Here is a 20,413-nt window from a genome sequence, read left to right on the forward strand (position 1 = left end):
GGTGCAAGGTTTCAGAAGAGAGCAGAATGGGCGAGGTCGGGCATCGATTAATATGTTTCAAAATGTGGTCCGAAAATATGACAATTGAGTGGTTTCAGAGGCTTTTTAATCGATTTTATAGACTACCGTACCAATTATGTATGAACAGGCCTACATATATTTTATTTCTCCCCGACGTATTGCGGTTTTTTTTCATTGTTTTTGTAGGGTTGGGGGAACTGGGGGAGGGCAAAACAATTTTCTGGCAGTAGCACGCCGCCACTGCTTGTGTCCTCGTCGTAACGGAACTGACATATAGGGCCGTAACTGCCGGAAAAGGCCCCTGCTGTATGGTACCGGTAAGCAGTGTACCCTCATGTTAAAACATTGTCCGTAATCCTGTAGCATAGACAGATACAAAATGACTATAATAGCATTTCTGATATTTGTAAACCAGTGAACATTTTTTTTTTTTTTTTTTTTAAATCTAAATATCGATCAGGTACAAAGTTGCAATGCATCGAATTTCAAGTTTTTAACTCTAACAGACAGGCTAAACCGACGACGTCCCCCAATTGCTAGCTACCCCACCTCGATATTATTGCGAAGATCCCAGAAAACGTACGTATACGTATTTGTGGGACATGCGCGTATTATTGCTTGTTGAATAACATGTTCTGATTGGTCAGTTATTAAAGTCGCATGTTTTTATTTAACGTTTCCCGCATTAGACATGAACTTGACCTTTACCTATATATTAGAAATGCAAGCTAGACTATCTACCGACACAACTTGTGTATGCTATATATGTTCTGTTTAACTTATATAATAATGTAATCAGATATTTATCGCTTTTTAAGATTGACCTTTCACTTGTACTATTATCGGTCCTTACACCAGAACGTGACGATACATGCGTTCGCCTATTATCGAGTATGGGGACTTTTCCTTTGATTCAAAAAAGCAGGCCCGATTTGTGTGTCAGCGCTCGCTTACCGTACTATCAGAGGCGGCGCTACGTGGGGACCAGGAGGATACAGCCCCCCCCCCCCCGGTCGGGGAGAAAAATCACTGAGTCGTCAGGGAGAAAAAAGTATATGCAACATATTAATAGACTCTAAAATTGATTATATAAACCTTTGAAACCCCTAAATTGCCATATTTGTGGGGTCTTCGGCGCCCCTGGGCCATTTTAAATGGATTTTGACCATGGAGGAAAGAAAACAAACTTTTTTCCCTGTCCACCACATTTTCTCACTCAAAATCGTTGCATACAAAGCGAATGGGCCCGGTAGCGGCTCTAGGATATATTTTATGGGGGTCTGAGCTGTCTGACAAGGGGACTTGGGCTGGTAGGCCAGAGCTGGGGGAAGGTTTTGAGAGTTTTTTTAAGATTAGGAACCTCTGGACGGCAGAAATGACATTCCCTGATTGTGATAGACATGTGTTGGCTTGGCGTGGGCCTATTTTTATATATGTTTTAGTCCGACTGCCCGACGAGCTCTGTCCAATGGGGGGGGGGGGTCTTGACCTGTCTGGTGGGGGGACTTAAGCCCCTGCTTTTCCCCACTGGCACTGCTACTGGGTATAAGACTACAACAGAGTGGTGATGGATGATAAACCCTGATAGATTTTGTATTTTGATTGATGAAATCAAATATAATACAAGAGCATTAAATAAATGCTAAGAAAGTTTATTTAAACAGATCGCTTCCAACTTGTGACTGTCTCTTTATTAATAATATTTTCATTATTTTATATTATTGTTATTAGCCATAATTGTTAGCATACACTATATATTATTACTAATTAGGCCTATATAATACTATTATTAATTAATATTAGATCTATATATTAGGCAGTACAGTATTGTTGAATAAAAAATATCTTTAACAGCCTCGTTTTCAGTACACAGCGAAACACAGGAGACTTCCCCGGGGAAGTTCTTCTTTCTTATTAACAACCTCATTTTCAGTAGACAACGAACAAGGGAAGTTCCCCTTCCCCCTATCCTCTTGATAAACCACAACAGACCTTGGAGACAACACAACAAAAAAAAGGCTTAGGCAATAAATTATACCAATCTAGAATTCAATTAAGTTATAAATTGAATTCACCATTACCAATATTAACTCGTTGTTATTATTTATCATTACTCGTGAAATTACAATTGCCGCGATGCATGAGCGTGGTAGGTCCGCTCATCTGGCGTGTAATGATATCCTGCTGTAAAAAGGTGCCGTCCCTTTGAAACGCTTTGTGGTATAGGATGTAGGCGATGTCTTCGTTATTCCGTCACTACTAATTACTTGACTGCGACCACCGACATCGTACCCTAATAACCTATTGCAAATCATGTTGCTCGGCATCATTCTGTTTGCTTATTAATACGGGGAACATTATTTCATTAGACTGATTCTGTGTAAAGCAGGCATCTGTATATTATCATCCTGATACGAAGACAAATGATACAGATATTAATGTTCATTGTGGTTGTGATCATTATTAGTATTAAAACGGAGGACGATAGTTGATTGCGGTGATGATGATGATTATGGACGACTCTGGCAATGTTGACGACAATGAAGATTAAAATTAGGCTTTATTATTTTAAAAAGTACCGGTAGTGATTATAGCCTTTCTGAGCCTTTCATAATAATTTTGGCGCAAGGCGCGATATTATTCTAATTAATTTATTTATTATTATTATTATTATTATTATTAGTCTGTTGTTGTGTTTGTGTAATTGTTGTCACAATCAATCTTCCTCATCGTCATCATCATAATCACCATCGTCATCATCATCATCAGCCTGTCAGACCACTGCATGCTGGCCGACATGCCTCATCAAACTCCATTCTTGATCTGTTCTTTGCCAGATTTATCCAGTTCGCACTAAGCGCCTTCTGGAAAAGATCACTCTATCTTTTGTTAGGTCTTCCTCTTTTTCGTTTGTGTCCGTATGGCGTCCATACTGTTAACTTTTTGGCCCACTCGTTATGGTCCATGCGAGCGGCCTGCCCACTCCCACGTTGTTACAGGCCTAGACAGTTTTTCAGACATCTTTAATCTTTGTTGCCTTTCTTATATCTTCATTTTTCCACTTACCATCATCCACCTTCCTCATCATCACCATATAAGTCACGATGACATGGGTGTATGCAAGGGGGTGTCGGGAAAGGTCGTACGACCGCCCCCCTCCCCCAACAAAAACAATTTGAAAGGTCCACATTTTTGATGAGGTACCAGCAATGAGTTTAAAGACCTTGCCAATTGCGTGACGTAATCTATCTCAACTCCAGTAATTCTGAAACTGAGCCTGTCACAATTAGCTGGTGGCGCTGTAATCGAGTTTCCTGTCCAAAAAAATATGATCACGATCCACCTAGAAAAAAATTCTGGATACACTACTGGATGATTTGTTTTGACGATGACGATCAGATTGATGAAATCAACAAAAACCACGTGACCATTGGCCTTAATAATAAGAAAATGCTGAACAACCCATTGACTCGCTTTCTCTGATTTCGTAATGTCTCCTCAATGTTTATCCTCTTAGATGTTCATTATAATTTTAACAAATTTACATTTGTTTTTGTTCCCAATGCGTGAAAATACTTAACACCTTACGCATTATCAACTAGGTTGCTCACCCCGTTGCCATGGCAAATTATACACATTGTTAACAAGATTGACAAGACATCGGATTATATTTCTTTTGTTCTCACTTAGTTATTATTGCATGGATGAGTAAAATATCGAGGAGGCATAATTAATTTTGGAATAGAGAAACAAACGTTGCCATTGGCAGTGATCGCGACTTATCTGCTCATGTGCAAGTTTTGACAGCTTTTCTTTGATTGACAATTTACCGTTAAATGATGTTCCACCGGATAAAATAAACGAATAGGCTGATTAATTTATCAAATTACTTTATGGTATTAATCGATTTGGACACTGGGAAAGTATTTTTATTTTTCACATGTACGTTTTGATTGGCAGTGGTGCTATTATCGTCCCTTTGTTCCTTCCTCTGTTGTTTGAACAACCGTCATTGGACAAACATTTTGCTACTGAACACTCATTATAAAAGTTGTTAGATTCAGTTAAATGTGAGCACATGGACTAAATGTGTCTATGCCAAAATAATGTGCTGTTTATAGTTGCTCTATATAATGTAACACATATTCACGGATACTCTTACAAACACAGTAGAACCTTGGGGACAACCCCTATTGAGGGGACACCACTATTAAGGGACACTCCTATTAAGGGGACACTTTCCATTATGAAACGAGGGGAAATATATCTTTTAACACTTACCCTTACCAAATTAAGGGATGGGGACACTTTCTGAGAGTGCCAAATGGACAAATCCATTTCAACCCCTATTAAGGGATTACTTCTCTTTATCGTATCACTACAACCGGAATAGATCCGAAATAACATCATTTTATTCAAATTTTTGAGTAATAAAATAAATGTTTTCTTGATTCTTAAAACGAATATCGGTATAGGCCCACTGTGTGTGTTACTTCGTATAAACTAATGGAATTCATCCTTTTTTCTCCGTACTTTCATATAAAATTTGACTCTTATTCATTGGATTTTTTTCCCGTGTACTTTAATAGGGTTCAAATGCATAGCGTAAATCTCACCCTGAAGTCATTACACCATTCATTCTGCTATATCTGTCATAGCACTGGAATCTGAAACAATATACAACTTTGGTTGTTTTTAATTACATGTATTTTGATTTCATCATAACTAGTATTGTATTTGCACTGTATTGCTCTGTGAGAGCAGCTTAGCTCAGTTGGTTAAACTGGTGGTAGCCCCTGTGTGTGCGCTGAACACTGAAGACCTGTCCCCAGTTCAATTCCCATCGCTGCTGTCCTTGTGTTTCAGCTGGAGGGCTAAAATACAAGTTACAATAGCGCACTGTATTTCGGATGAGACGTTTAAGCTGTTGGCGGCCCTGTGTGCAATAAGGCCCGTGTGCACGTTAAAAGAACGTAGTACACTTTTCGGAAAAGAGTAGAAGATTGTCTCCCGGTCCCGGTGTGCTGCCCAATTCACCACCAGATTAATTTATATTGCAACTCGTCATTAAGTCAACTAAAAAAACACTGAATATGTCCTCATAGTGCAGTAGGACTATGACTGGTCGTGGAAAAAACTTTTATTATGGGACAATTTCACAATTGCACACTTCTCCAAATATTATTCGGGCCCCCAGTCGCCACCCCCCCCCCAAAAAAAAACACGATAAAGTAGTTGAAAATCACCTAAATCACTGTATTTGTACGTGTGAATTAGCGCCCCTCAACTTACCATCGAGCACCCCACTTCACCTGTCCCCCGACCCCCCATTTCAAGACTGATAAGACTACCCTACGACAGCAATTCAGGGACACCCTATTAAGGGGACACATTTTTGGTCCCGAAGGTGTCCCCTTAATAGGGGTTCAACTGTTGTACAACCTGCAAGCCAATTATTGACCGTAGAGTAACCACCAACAAATGAATTCACACAGTTTCTACAAATAGAAATCCAGACTTGCGTAATTGACTGATCACCAATGCTAGCCTGCATCATTAACAAGAAATAGCCTTTGCGCATGCGCTTCTACGCGGTCCGCCTGCAACTTCTAGGTGCAGGCGATTTAGAATAAGGTTGGGTTCTGACCAAGTAGTGAGTGACTATAAGCTCAGTTCACAGTGTTACCGGAAGTGCAGGTATGTAACCTAGATATTGTACTCGCTTCTTATACTGTATGTATAGGCCTAGATCGCATTCACACAGACGTAGACGGATTCAAGGGTGGGGTGGGGTGGGGCGGCGTCCAGGGAGGTGGTGAGCCGCCCATCTTTCCCCTTTAGTTTTTGCAAAGTAAAAAAAATAAATAATTAAAAATAGATAATTGCTATAGAATTTAAGTTTATATTTCCCTCCCCGGTTCCCCTTTATTTCAAATTCCATGATTCGCCACAGTGCTTGAGATCATAAGTTAACCGTACAACCTTGATATTAACCGAACACTAGACGAAAAGACGGTACACACGAGGCGCCACAATGCAACAACGTGGAAGACAAACCGCCGTTACATTGATGCTGCTCAAAAGAAGTGTCTAAGGAAAAACTCAACATCTTCTATAGATCTGTCTCTTATACACATCTAGATGTGTATAAGAGACAGGTGCGGCGGATCACCTAACTCGTCCTCAGTGACGAGTTCAAATCTAGTCTGTGTTTGTATCTGTTCTGACCTAACCCATGGTTACGGTTACCATGTGATGTTTAATAATAGTATTGCTTACATGTTTCAAGTTCCTCAGCGGCTTTGCTTACTGCCTCGACAAACGTGGGATCTTCAGAGTTGTCTGCCTCCTGTTGCGCAACCATGACAACACGCTGGGCACACCTGGCAATCTTTGAGGTACTCTTGATAAATGGAACTGGTTGTTCCTGACTAGCGGCAAACTCTGCTTCGGGGGGGGGGATTGGGGGGGGGGGGGGGGGGGGGGGGGGGCGGCGGCCAGGGAAGTGGTGAGCCGCCCATCTTTCCCCTTTAGTTTTTGCAAAGTAAAAAAAATTATAGAAAATAAATAATTGCTATCGAATTTAAGTTTATATTTCCCTCCCCGGTTCCCCTTTATTTCAAATTCCATGATTCGCCACAGTGCTTGAGATCATAAGTTAACCGTACAACCTTGATATTAACCGAACACTAGACGAAAAGACGGTACACACGAGGCGCCACAATGCAACAACGTGGAAGACAAACCGCCGTTACATCGATGCTGCTCAAAAGAAGTGTCTAAGGAAAAACTCAACATCTTCTATAGATAGTGCGAAACGCAGTTTATGGTACGTTGTCTGAGGTAAAACTTAACATTGCTCGGGGCATGCTTAGGCTAGCTCACATTTTATGTTCTATTCGTTAATCTTTTAAGAAAACATTCTTTGTTCAGTCGAGTTCTAGGTCTTTATCAGGGGCGGATCCAGAAATGTCCAAAAGGGGGTGGGGGGCGGAAGGGGGTCGAAAGTTGGGCCGATTGAGACAACACTGTCGTAGGGGGTCTGGGGCATGCCCCCGCGAAATTTTTGTGTTCTAGACGCCCGAACATAACATTTGAGGCATTCTGGGCCTCTTTTTTTTTTTTTTTTTTTTCCCCCCCCGGGGGGGGGGGGGGGGGGGGGGCCCGGCCCCCCCCCTACATCCGCCCCTGTTTATGTTGTTAACTTTATGTTCGGCGAAGGAACATACAAGAAGACATTGTATTATTAAACTTCTTACTTTAACGGCTCTTCACCGCCGAATAATCTTCTGATTTATTTATACCATGGGCTGCTATATACGTATGATCCAGATTTCTCCATTGTTTCTCTTGTTGGCCAACTTTCTTAAATGCAATATGAACATTATGTCATTATCAGTGGCATATCTAAGGGGATGCGCGACGGGGGTCGGGAGAGAATAAAAAAAAAAACTCACTTCCCAGTCTCCAACCCCCCACCCCCCCACAAAAAAATCACAGTCAAGTAGCTTACATGACCATTGGCTTATCTAAAAGTTTTAAAATGGCAGGGGGTGATGGTGGGGAAGCGGCGAAGTTGAGTGGTGCTCGATCATTATGCGAGGCTTTGCTAGTTTGCATAAATAAAAATCGTATATTATTGATTATTGAGTGGTTGATGATAATATCATATCCATGTAGATGGGTGGATTGTTGTAATGGGGTTTCCAAGTTGGGTGTACCGCACATAGGCATATGCAGCAGATAGGTTAATTAATTAATTAATTAATTTACCATCATATTTTACAAGAATAACGTTTTCATTAAAAAAATATGTTCTAACAAGTGGTCCATGAAATAAATATAAAGCAAACAATTTCCAAATAACAAGAAGAAATATTTTTGGAATTTACAATATTTGAATGAATTTAAACAAATCTGAAATACATTATAAATTGAATTTGAAAATACATAGGAAAATATAATAATTTTACGAAAAGTATAGTTTAATTAAAAATTTTAATATGAAGTCTATACAGTACGGTATATATTTTAATTTATAAAAAGACAAATATACAATTAGATTTGATTATAATAATTACATTTTTTTTACCTTAAGTACGATTAATCACGGAACAATATCTATAATGAAGCAAATCTTGCCTGTCTATATTAAATTCAATCTGGTGAAAAAGAGATATACTAAAACTTATTAGGTAATGAGGTCTAACAAAAATAGTTCGCAGGCTGCTTCCCTCCGCATACCCATCAATTGATTTATTAAAAATACTTCGACCTCAGAAATAAACATTTAGTTAAACAGGGGCAAAGGAAAAGATACCATAAGGAGGCCTTCCATTGTCATAGAAGCAAGTACATAAAATTATCATCATACCATGTGATCTCTGACAGCCCTAGCACATTATTTTAAATGGCGTGTGTTTATACGTGGACATTATGGGACTAAAGTGTAGGCCCAAGTTTGATTGCCCATCTTGCCATGTGGAACAAAGACGACCATCTGAACTTAACGATATTAATATCCCGTACGGCGCGAAGTATGGAAACTTTTTATACAAGTTGATAATGTTGATAAACAAATTTTAATTAAAGCCTGAAATCACGAATTTCTCTCGTTCATTTTGTTCAGTAAAATAACTATGAAAATCATTATTCGAATAACGTCGCCATATGTTCTGCGCGCCCTGTAGCAAATGTTTGATTTCTCTCAGATTGATTGCATCATGTTCTTAAGTAGAATAAATATTGTTACTGATGAAATTTACGAGTCGATAAATACGACTGCCATTTAGCAACCGAAGAGAGTCTTTGTTCCCATACGATTAGAATTTAAAACAGTCAGGCCTAGATTTATCGAAATTGGTTGTAAAAAAATGAGCTCTGTAATTCCATATCCCCATTGGGTAATAACTCAAGACCTGCTTACGGTAGACACGCGGACTATGGAACGCAAACAGGTTCGTTATAGGAATTGTGAAGAGCTCATGTTACCGTAGGAAGACATTGACGGAGGAGTCATTAAGAATTAGAAATGTAATATTGGTGAGAACTCATTAACTTGGCCCATGCGAGATATGCATAGCTGCGTTATTATATTTGGCCGGAATAAACAGTCGCTGCTTGACACTATATGCTCAATTTCATGTTGTTAATTCGAGTGAGTGAAACAGGCCTATTACAGAAGAACATTCAGAGATATACGTGATGTAAGGCTAATTTTCATATTGATTGTTATGTTATTTGAAGTGTTATAGGCCTAATATCAAAGTTCTATCTTAAAAGGTAAGGCAGTGTTTTCCTCTATATTTTGAATGAATAATAGCCTATTTCTATTTATCATACACTAATGATTCATTCTCTGTATTACTGTAAAAACAGCGTCAAGGATTTAAACACAAAGCTCCAAGCAATTGTGTCCCGCTCTTTCGGTCATACGTTTAAAAACTAAATATGTAACGTGCTTATGGATCTTGACATATTTAGCATTAAATGTGCTTAGGTGTTTAACATCATAATGTCAAACACAATGTTATGCTAAACACGTCAGGAACCTAAACACATTAGACTTGTTTAGCCGTACATGTCAACAAAATAGTGGCGCTATAATTTGCGTTCTTCCATGCTGTTTTACAGTTTATTCCCATACTAATAGATTAGCCCAAATTTAATGTAAAATCTCTCTACAAATACAATCACCAGCTGGATCTTCATGGCATATTATATTTCTGTGTGCATATTTATGTTACGTCGTATTGTGCCCCTGGTTAGTGGCCTATGCAGCAAATAAATTGAATCAAATTAGCCTGCAGTCATGATAGATGCTTGAAAAAGGGTTCGATTATTACTGTACGTAATACTGTAATACGAAGTTTTATTTTACTAAGTTTATCCACAGAGCGGACGCCTCTCTCACTGTTGTATTTTAAGTTACAGTCGGCAAATTCCAAATCCAATTAGCCAACATCCCATAGCAACGTTATAATAACGTTATTTAGTAGAACCACAAATATTGTTAATGTAATTTATGACTAGATAAGATTGACAACGTTGCAGTAACGTTGTGTTTACGTTATTTCTGACAGAACCTGGGCCACAACGTGCGAAACTTATGATTGTATAATAACGTTTTGCGTTTACTAAGATGTGAATGGATATGTTTTCCATGTGAAGTCGATATTTGGTTTCAAAATCCGATTCCAAGTGTATCATCTTCTTACTGGCCAATTAACATTCTCGACCACAACAAATTAGTACTTTACTAAGATGACAAGTCACGAAACCGTCTCGACAGCGTGTTAGATAGGCCTAACATCACAGATGTTATGTTACTAACAGTGATCTCGTGTTTTGGCCGACAAATTCTATATTCGTCAATAAGGTCATAAAGGTATAGGGTAATGGAAGGTAGGCCTGGGACCTTGACATTCAGAAGGCAGAGCATGTATACAGTGGTTGCGCCAGCGTGGGTGGGACATTCCCCATCCCTGTTGGACAAGCCTCGATCGCGACGAGGCCACGATAAAAAAAAAAAATAATAATAACAACAACCACAACAACAACTATAATTAGCCTGTCCAAACAACGTTATTTTGATTGCCAATCCGACATTGTGGTCTGAAATTACAATTTGGGCCATTAACCATACAAATTCTCTCTATTAACCCTAACCCAGGAAGTTTTTTTTAATTTATATCCCGGAACCCGGACCGAGTTTCGAATAGTCGGTGCCGGGTCGGTCCGTCTGACATGTCGAACCCCCTGTCAGAAAATTTCTAGAGCCACCGCTGAGTGTGTTGCTGTTCCAACTGTGGATTTTCTGGAATACAGTAGGCCTAATATCTGTTCTGGTTCTGGTTCTGGTGGGTGAAGCCGACCTCTTAAGGACTCCAAAAATGTAGGAGTATAACGGGAGGGGATCCGTTATTCTCTATAAAGTTTAGAAAACTGTATGAGATATTTAATTACGGTAAACATTTTTAACATTCAACTTCAATTTTTCTAACAGACAACTTCCGTATAAAATATAAAAAATATATAATACCGTTACAGTAATAGGAAGGAGCTTTAACTCTAGAGAATAGTGAAAACTCTTATATAGTCCAGCCCCTGCACAAAATGTGCCGCGTTTCCAGGTGATTTTTTTTTTGTGGCCTTCTCGTGTGACGTGTAGTGAGTAGGGAAGGAAGGTGATCATTCACAAGAGAATTCGTAAAACCATGAATCTCCACCTTTTGATCCTACCGTAATAAATTTGACCCCGGTAATAATTTATTCTCCACTCATTTTGGAAATTCAGCATGTAGAGTACCGAATCCACCTAGCCATTTATTTAAATTTTAATTTAATTTAATTTATTTATTTTTATTTCTTTTTATTCATTTGTCTATCATATTTATTTTTTATTTTATTTATTTATTTACTTATTCTATTTATTTATTTACTTTTGTTAACTATGCCTAAATATAAGTATTTACATATTTTGTTGGCATTTTTTTAAATTCTGTTATATTTTAAAGTTTTTAATTAATTCAACATATAGGCCTAAGTCTTTAAGTTTCTATAGTTTAATTGTTTCTTGTAGTTTTACTGCTTATTTTCTATAAATTGTATTAATCTGTTTAGGGGAGTTGTTTATACGGGCTTATAATATGCCCGCTCAGCAACCCTTGCTTGCTTTTTTGTGTGTTTGTTCCTTTACTTGATTGAATTGTGTATGTAATCTTTGTTGCAAGTGAAATAAATCTGAATTGAATTGAAAACGAAGATAATTTCGAAAGCCAACGGCGCCCTCAAGCCCCACCATGGGTTGGATGGGCTGCGGTAAGAAAATTTACGATTGTGGCACCTATAGACAGTCGGAAATGGCACTCTAAGACTTAAAATAAAATAAAAAAATACCTTTTTTTCTCCAATTTTTTACAATTTTGAAAAATTTAGAGGGGGCCAGGACAGGCTCCCCCAATCCGTCACTGCAATTGACATGTCGACAAGGACGCGAAGCCCCGCCCACAAAGACACGAAAACCTTAGACAATATGGCGGCTAAATTTAAAATTTCCGAGTTATCAAGCGGTTTCGGGGTATTTCTTTGCTATCAACCTTCAAGAAAGAGAATTCAGGGTAGACGGTATGCAAATGAATCATACATTCATAGTGTTAACCTGTTTCATTGAACAGGCGGGGAAATTGTTGTAAAAGCATCTGTATTTCGGTTTTAATAAAGAGGGAAAAGCCGCATTCAGTCAACCTCGTTGTCAGCAAAGGCCAAGTCACTTTTCAATGTTGCGTTTGGGCTTCGGGAACGGGATAAATTTAATTCCTCCTGTTATTCGTTCTGGATAACGATCGTCTGAATTGCAAAGTCGCCATTGACACCGTTTTACCATATTTTTTGCAGTTAAAAACGTTAAATACCGTAGGCATAAAGGAATAGTTATGGCATATTCCTATCTATAACCAAGCATAGACATCTAGGCTGACGTATGTTTCGCGTTGATGTTATTTAACAATCGGTCGCGCGCACGTGTTCCATCCCGGTCTCATGGACTTGTGCTGGCTGCCGACGGAAGAGTGGTGCCGTGGGAGAGGGGTCGACCACGTTGGGGAGAGCTGACCCCACGTCAGGGAGAAAACACAATTCGTTGGAGAGAAGAAAAAAATGTGTGTATTTTAAACATACTAGGCTCTAAACATAGATTAAATGAGCCTATAAAACCCATAAATTGTCGTATTTAAGGGTTCCGAGAGATTCTGAGCTACGTCCGACCACGCCCACTCTAGTCACACGCCCGTCGAGGAGTCGTCCCACGTTAGACACATCGGACCCCCGAGTCTGCCAAATCCTGACGCCACTCCTGTGCCGAGACGTCGTAACGCAGCGCGCATGTAATGGGAAATATTGTCCTAAAATCAATTTAATATAGACCTAATATAGAATCATACCGTAGGGTCTATTATTTGATCTTGTAAAAGGTGAGTGTACTTGCTGTTTGATATGAAAGATGATAATAGGTACGTGATTCACACAACAATTTGTGAAAAGCCCTACTTTCGCCACCCAAGTACAATTGCGTACTACCCGTGGTCGATGCGTGCGCATACGTTGTGCGGTATATCTGATAACGATATGATTGAACATACTATATTTTCATACGTGCCCAGTAGGATTTGGCCACTGTTGCGCAAAGCTGTGAAATCGCCGGAGGGCCAGGAAGAAAGTCTTTAACGGAATGCGTGATTGGACACGAAGCCTTGAACCGTTTGTTAATAATTCGATGTATCAATATTTTCATTGCAAACACCTTCTTTATTTAGTTGATTTTAGAATTTAATAGCGATTGTAATACAGTATTACATTATATATTTTGCCCTTTGGTATAAAATGTTGATAAGAAAAAATAATATCCCACTGACCGTCGCATAGAAACAATGTTATGATTATATTCATTAGGTCATCATATCAGCGTTTAATTTACAAATTGATTCATTGTTATTAATAATAATAATAATGATATTTTAAAGTTTTCCAATGGATAAGACCTTAAATTAAGTCTAAAAACAAAGAGTAGGGGTGGTCTCTTTTCATAAGTGCCACACACTTTCGAGTCCACAGCGACTAACAGGCGTGCATCTAGACCGAGGGTATAGTGCAAACACAGTGTATGACTATATACACTGACGGACACTCGCTTAAGAATGATTTGAAATGATAATCTGCAATATTTCCCAGTTGTTTTATTCGAAAAAGTAAAAAATAAATAAATAAATAAATAAATAAAATGAAAAAAAATAAATTAAAAAAACCTCCAAAAACATAAGATATCTGAAAAAGGATGTAAGTGAGAGGGGACGAGACATGTTTTATTCAAGCAGGATGAATCGATTACTGATACAGATTTCCTCGACAAAAATAGAGAAACACTGTTTCATGTAAATTCTCTTTTCCTAATAAGGAGCCGTTTTCCAATTATAGCAATACCAAACATGAGGGCCGTTATACCTGATTAACAGAATTTAATTTGCTTCTTTTATTCTTTTCTGAATCAGATTAATTGCGTGTGCTCTTGTGAGGTTTCATGGAATCCCTGCTTCTCAACAACTCGATACCAGACGACAGTGACCGATGTGTACCAAAACGTACCTCAGAACCATCTGTCGCTGGTAAAAATTGGCAAAGGCTATTGCAGAAATACAGAGAAGATCCCTCAAAGTGTAGCCCCACCACTGCCTTGCAGGCCTCTAATGATCCGGAAAGTTTTATACGGTTGATCCGCGATAGGCCGTCTATTCATAACTATACCTCGCTAAGACACAGACTTACGAACGATTGTGACAGGCAATGGATGCTAAGATTTTTGGGGCTGGGCGGATTGGAATTACTTTATTTATCACAGAAGAGAGTAAGCCAACAAGATCAGTTTAACATTGCGAACATATACGCACAATTGGAAATAGTATCCTGTGTGAAAGCCGTTATGAACTCGGAAACAGGATTGGAGTATATCATCGACGATCCCGAGTACACGCGCAAACTAGCAACAGGTAAGTTGGTTTTAATATCATTCAACTGTATTGCGCGTGTGAGGCGCGTGGTTAACTATACACCGCGCTTATATCACGCATGGAGCTCGCTACGTATAAACAGTGAGACATTTCATTGTTCCAAGGTGTGCTATACGCAAAACACTGAGCTTTAGTTCATTAATCATAGGCCTCTATCGTTTGGTGTAAATCAGTGTTCGGTATAGGTAAGACGGTATCTCAATGGTTACGGTTAGGTGGTAGTTAGTATGTAGCCTAGTCAATTGTATGCGACTTTGTATGAGCATGTTTGATGTTTGATGTCAGTATATTTGACAGTTCGGCTTTGGTGAGTGGCATTGGTAGACTTGTCATTTTCGCTTCCGTGTTTTAACACAAACAGGGCATTGCTAAATGAAGCTATTGATATTGACAAGTTGTGGAACATCTGCTCATCAATGGAATGCGATGCTTAGTTAGAATGTGTTAATTATTAATAATAGTCTAATAATATGATAAATAATCAGGACCTTTTCCAGGGGGTTTTGGCCAAACTCTGACATGTTTACTAACTGTGTATTATCTGTGTTTATTAAATAAATCTTCTGAGTTAAGCTACTTGGCCTAGGAAATCCCCTTCCTATGAACCTGGTTACGTTCCTGATAATATTAATATCAATAATGAGAGATGGTGATAACGCCGAAGTTAATTGACGTGGTTTGAAATATGCAGCGTGTTAGTCCTAGACCTATAGGCCTACCAGTGGCGGATTCAACGGGGGCATGCCTACCCGGGCCACTACTATTTTTTTTTCATCAAAATTTAAAAATTTAAGCCCGAGAGTGCCGTTTTCGGCCATCTAAAGGTGCCATAATCATATATTTTTTCTTACATAAGCTCCAGCATGGTGGGTGGTGTAGACCCTCCATCTCTAGGAGTCCTTCACTGCTCCCCCCCCCCCACCGGAGTACTTCAAATTCCTGGATCCGCCGCTGGCGACTATGACGTAAACATCCTATCGAATTTGTGTGACTTGTGACTGACTTGTCTTTTGAGATGGCAGTGAGTGGGCAGCTGATTATGATCGTATAAATGGCATGGTCAAAAAGGTTCTAAAATTATTAAAGGCGGGAAGGGTCACTTCCCTTACCCAATTTTAGCTCTGTGGAATCTCCGCCATAATAATGGCTTAACCGGACACAAGTTTCCATTTGGTATATATGATAAACTTGTATAATCGATATAATAATAGGCTAATAATTAACCCCAATAAAAAAGGAGTAGGCCAGTAAACCTCTAAAATATATAGCCGAGGCATTTTATCCCACCACCAATGCCGTAGCCAGGATTTTTTAACAATGCTTGACAATATCAGTATCAATATACTCATTTTCTTAGAATTAACCCATTTTAAGCTAAATATGAGAAATCTTGACTCATTTTTTTAAAAGTGGACCCATTTTATTCATAAAATCCCATAATTTGAACCCATTTTTTAAAATGTGGCCCCATTCTTTGTGGACCTATTAGAAAATTGTGTGGGAATGTCCCAACTGTCTCAATAGCTGGCCACGGCATTGCCCACCACACACTCTAGGCCTACTGTCCAAAGCGCCTGCTTAGTGTACCTTGCATGCTGAGAAGAACAACCCATAAAATAACTTAAAAAACCATCGAATACATTTACAATAATAAAACATCTAGGCCTATCCAATATCTGTTAATCGGCACAATAGAATCCATTTGCAGTAATAATTAGGCTATTATTGCGAACATGCAATGGAATTGTCAGTGGTTTTTCTTCTGCTTTCGAATTCTTGAATCAATCCGTCCGTAAAGTTCAACATTTACCGGTAATTTTCTTAACAAAGCATTTAAAACGCCCTATTGTGTTTCTGAACTCTGAATGATAAATGCAACAAGGATATTGTTCTTATCACACGCATGCTCTCAATTTTCAAAGGCCTAGCGTACACTATAATACAGTACCGTAGTATTCCCGTTTAGACCAGCAACGGGTCTTCTTTAAATCGCTTGAAAGTAAGGCTCCGGAGGAAAAATTTTTTTTGATATGTTGTAGAACTGATTTTTCTAAGACAGAAAAAAGTTGTTTGACGAAAAACTGGGGAACGGTGAATGAGATACAGATTTTTGAATATTTAAAAACTGGGGGAAAAAGGGGCGTAACTGCCCATTTTTACACCTTATTCCCCCAGTTTTTAAATATTCAAAAATCTGTACAGTATCTCATTCACCGTTCCCCAGTTTTTCGACAAACACCTTTTTTCTATCTTAGAAAAATCACTTCTACAACATATCAATTATTTTTCCCCTCCGGAGCCTGACTATTACAACAGAACCACTATTTAGTGTTAGTTAAATTTGCGTCAACCCTTGCGTCCCCTTTCTGGATATTCTATCTAAAATCATCTCACCCCGGCCACCGAGACTGTAGCCCTGGCTCCGGGATTTTGCTGGTGCCCTAATGTCGTTGCGGTGGTGGGGCTCCAGAGGACCAAGAAGAGTGGTCTTGAGGATCGCGTGCTCCTTTACGCCCTTTTAGTTATTTAGGCTTAGAACTAATTTTAAACGATTACGTGATAATATGTTGATTCTAATTTCCAAAAAGTGAAGACAGTTTTCATTACTCCGTTGTTTAAAAAATAAGTTATCTTCTTATTTATCATAGTCCTCATAGGGTGGTCAAAGATGTTTTAATGGATACTAAAAAAGGGTTGAATATGTGCGCAGGTGCTCTCAGCTGTGAAAGCGATACGGCGCCATGTCACGGTTGACACAATGGCACAATTTACATGTGGCGTAAGTAGAGTATATCGGAAAGCGAATTGATAGTGTGAGAATTTCAAAGTAAACTATATATTTCCAGAGCGTATACAATATCGTATTCTTCTCTTTAGATCAGGAGATTGGCAAATTATATTGAATATAACATGCAATCTGAATGTATTGGCAATCATTATATCGTAGGCATAAGGAAGGTACACGAGTTATAAACTCCATGGTTTGGCCAACATAGGTAGCCTGCTTCATAGAAATATGATAACATTTTTTAATGTGGACACCCGCCCTATAACACTACCTGAATCGGGATAGGCCTACTTCAAACTTTCGTTGTCTAGGCTCATTGGTGGCTCTATTATAATGTAATTAAAGGCGACAAGAAGCTGTTCCACAGTCTGACCATTTTTAATGGAGCCCAACGTAGGCCCTTGTTCACAAAAATTAATAATAATAATTATAATTATAATAATAATGATGTTTGTCTTGTTGTTTGGTTTTAACTAGTCCTAGATGACGAATGTGGAGGATGACTTGGCCTGTCCGACATCAGGAGTTAAGCATGACTGTTTAATAATGATAACGAATATCGACAATAATGATGACCGTTGTTTCAGTTTATATAGTATAGACATACGGTGTCTCTAGGCCTATAAGTCTCGACATTCAAATCAATGAATTTATCCGGTTTGTGTTTAGTTCGTACTCGACCCGTATCCTTGATCCACTACGTCACAAATCCCTTCATTCTATTTCTATACGCCAATTTAAACTATAGATGTGCTTGAGCTTTTGCTGGCATTTTTGTGGTTGATGTGATACATCTGCGGAACGATAAATGACTACAGTTTTACTATAACAATGCTTAGTTTGGTTAGTTGGAACAATATAACTACAGTAATATAGATATTGATAGAGCATCGGAACAAACAAGTACTGCAGTAACAAGGGAACCACTCGTATAATAATCGTCGGTTTATTTAAATTACTACAGGTAGGTCTACTACTATTATTATGCCCGTGCCCGTATTTTGTCGAACCCCCTACATGAAGCGACGTGGCGGCAACGACGGTTTGTTGTCCGACCGGGTCGTGCAACCGTGACCCGGCTTTACTAGTGGTAGCTCCAGAAATTTGCTGACAGGGGAATACGACAAGATTGACAGGGGAATCATGCATAGCATTGGCAATAGGCAAATTAATATTTTTGGTCTGACGAGAACTCGTCTTAGTGACGGACAAAGGGGTGTAGCCTTGTCCGACGGAGGGGTACAATCCCCCTCTGACCCCCTCTACCCACGGGCGCCGCCACTGTCTTAGAGCCCTCATTCGATCAAACACAAGACAAACGGATTCGAACGGATCAGGCAAGGCTGTTAACTTTGCAGTTAGGCACATCATCTTCATAATCATTATTTATCGTAGCTCAAGTGTTTATATACCGTATTGTATTATTTATATAGCACATAGGCCTAATGCGACTGTGTTTTCCAGTTATTCGATACTCTCCGCTCGACGTGCAAGTGTTCCTACTCGTGCAGCTAATAGTTCAATCTCAAACTTTAATTCAACAATTCCCCTCCTACTATGTCCCTATTATTATCTGATGGAGACAAACGGATATTTGGCCTAATGTTTGCCTTAATGAGATAATCAAAAGTGGCCACAGTGGTCTCAAACTCACAGGGAGCCCCTCCGCTACACGATGCTACGCCTAATATACAGAGAAGTCATTAACGTAGTCCTGAGTAGAAAAGAGTTCGCACATACAATCTAAGAATTTCTTGGTGGTCTTGGGGTTTTGTCTCCAATTAAATGGTTTGCTGTTTGTGGAAGATCGAAGATCTCGATTTAGAGAGGGGTCTAGGGATTAGAGGGGTCCTGGTCAAGCTAGAGAACGATCTTTATGCTTATTTTAGTCCCACACATATGACAATACCCTATCGCTGATTCGTCAAAATTGACCATACATCGTCTGCTGACCATTGATATTTTGATTGCAGTAAAATTTAACCGGGGTTCCTATTTGTGCAGTCAGTTCTTGTCAGTCAGGTCGTGGTTCGCGCGACATGGTGCATCACCGGTACGTAGCCTACTGCTGAAAACGCGTTTACAAGTGTACCGTACCACGTAAGTTCAACACCATCTGTATTAAAAAGTGTTGTCCCATTTAACTATGATATTGGCCGCACAGAAAGCAAATTAAAAATTTTACTTTATTTCTAAGTTTCTGTCCAGATATCTAAAAAATTAATACAATTAAGCTAGTTTGGGCTATAAGTTAAAATTTAGTAAATTTGGGAGAAATCCTAATTATTAACCTGGAGACATGGGAGCTTAGAATTCAAACATTTACTGTTTGCTGTAGGCCTATATACGGTAACCTATTGCCGCATGGGCCGTGAATTAGATAGCTTGGGCACAGCTGTAGGCCCAAATTACGATGTTTATTCTGTTAATTTATGTAAACATGACTCATTGTTTGAAAATAGACGCCCGAGAAGCATTATCTTTCGATAGTACACGAATTGAGATATCAAATGTAAATGGTTAATTATATTAAAAAGATAAGCCTGCAATGTATAATGAATATGGCTTGCTATATAATTATCTCTTCACCTCGACACCATACACATTCTCTCGTTGTGTTCCTCGTGGTTACGTTCTTTTTCCAACACAACAATTAATCATCCTAGTGTCATACCCCATTCAACGAATTTTTAAATGTCCTCTACCATTTTTATATATCTTTGAATACGTTATCTCTCTTCTCGAGTCGCTCCATTATTCCCTTCATCTCTTAGCAACCATCATTTCCGCTTGAATTTGTTATGGGACCGGCAACGGATTCGCTGTTCGGTCATAGGCCTACCTTTATCGCATCTGCTGTTGACTCGCGTGCCGTCACGTGCTGACGTACCATATTGCGTCTGACCATAGAGAAAATCTGACTACGCTGTGTGGGTCTACGCGGCCATTCAAAAACGTAGAACGTTTAACCATGTTTAAGGCCCCATAAAAAAATTATTAGTTTATCACCCGCTCCCTCATCACTTTTGGGAAAAATCAGATT

General features: G+C 39.0%; 1 protein-coding gene across 6 annotated transcripts in view; it reads left to right on the top strand.

Annotated features, from left to right (window-relative positions):
- Positions 1-20,413, top strand: part of LOC117112242 (inverted formin-2-like) — a 48,989-nt gene that overhangs the window by 4,244 nt on the left and 24,332 nt on the right. For 2 of the 6 annotated variants that reach the window (XM_033255309.1, XM_033255313.1), the window contains exon 2: positions 14,067-14,561. In XM_033255309.1, coding sequence (XP_033111200.1) covers positions 14,096-14,561 — 466 coding nt within the window. In that variant the 5' untranslated portion in view covers positions 14,067-14,095. Of the gene's footprint in view, positions 1-9,215; positions 9,304-12,096; positions 12,148-12,231; positions 12,436-14,066; positions 14,562-20,413 lie in introns of those variants that run through there. The other 4 variants (XM_033255314.1, XM_033255308.1, XM_033255311.1 and 1 more) reach the window with 4 other exon arrangements.

The sequence above is a fragment of the Anneissia japonica genome, unplaced genomic scaffold, assembly GCF_011630105.1.
Source record: "Anneissia japonica isolate Jap-2015-1 unplaced genomic scaffold, ASM1163010v1 scaffold1537_len634075_cov158, whole genome shotgun sequence".
NCBI classification, from domain to species: Eukaryota; Metazoa; Echinodermata; class Crinoidea; order Comatulida; family Comatulidae; genus Anneissia; species Anneissia japonica.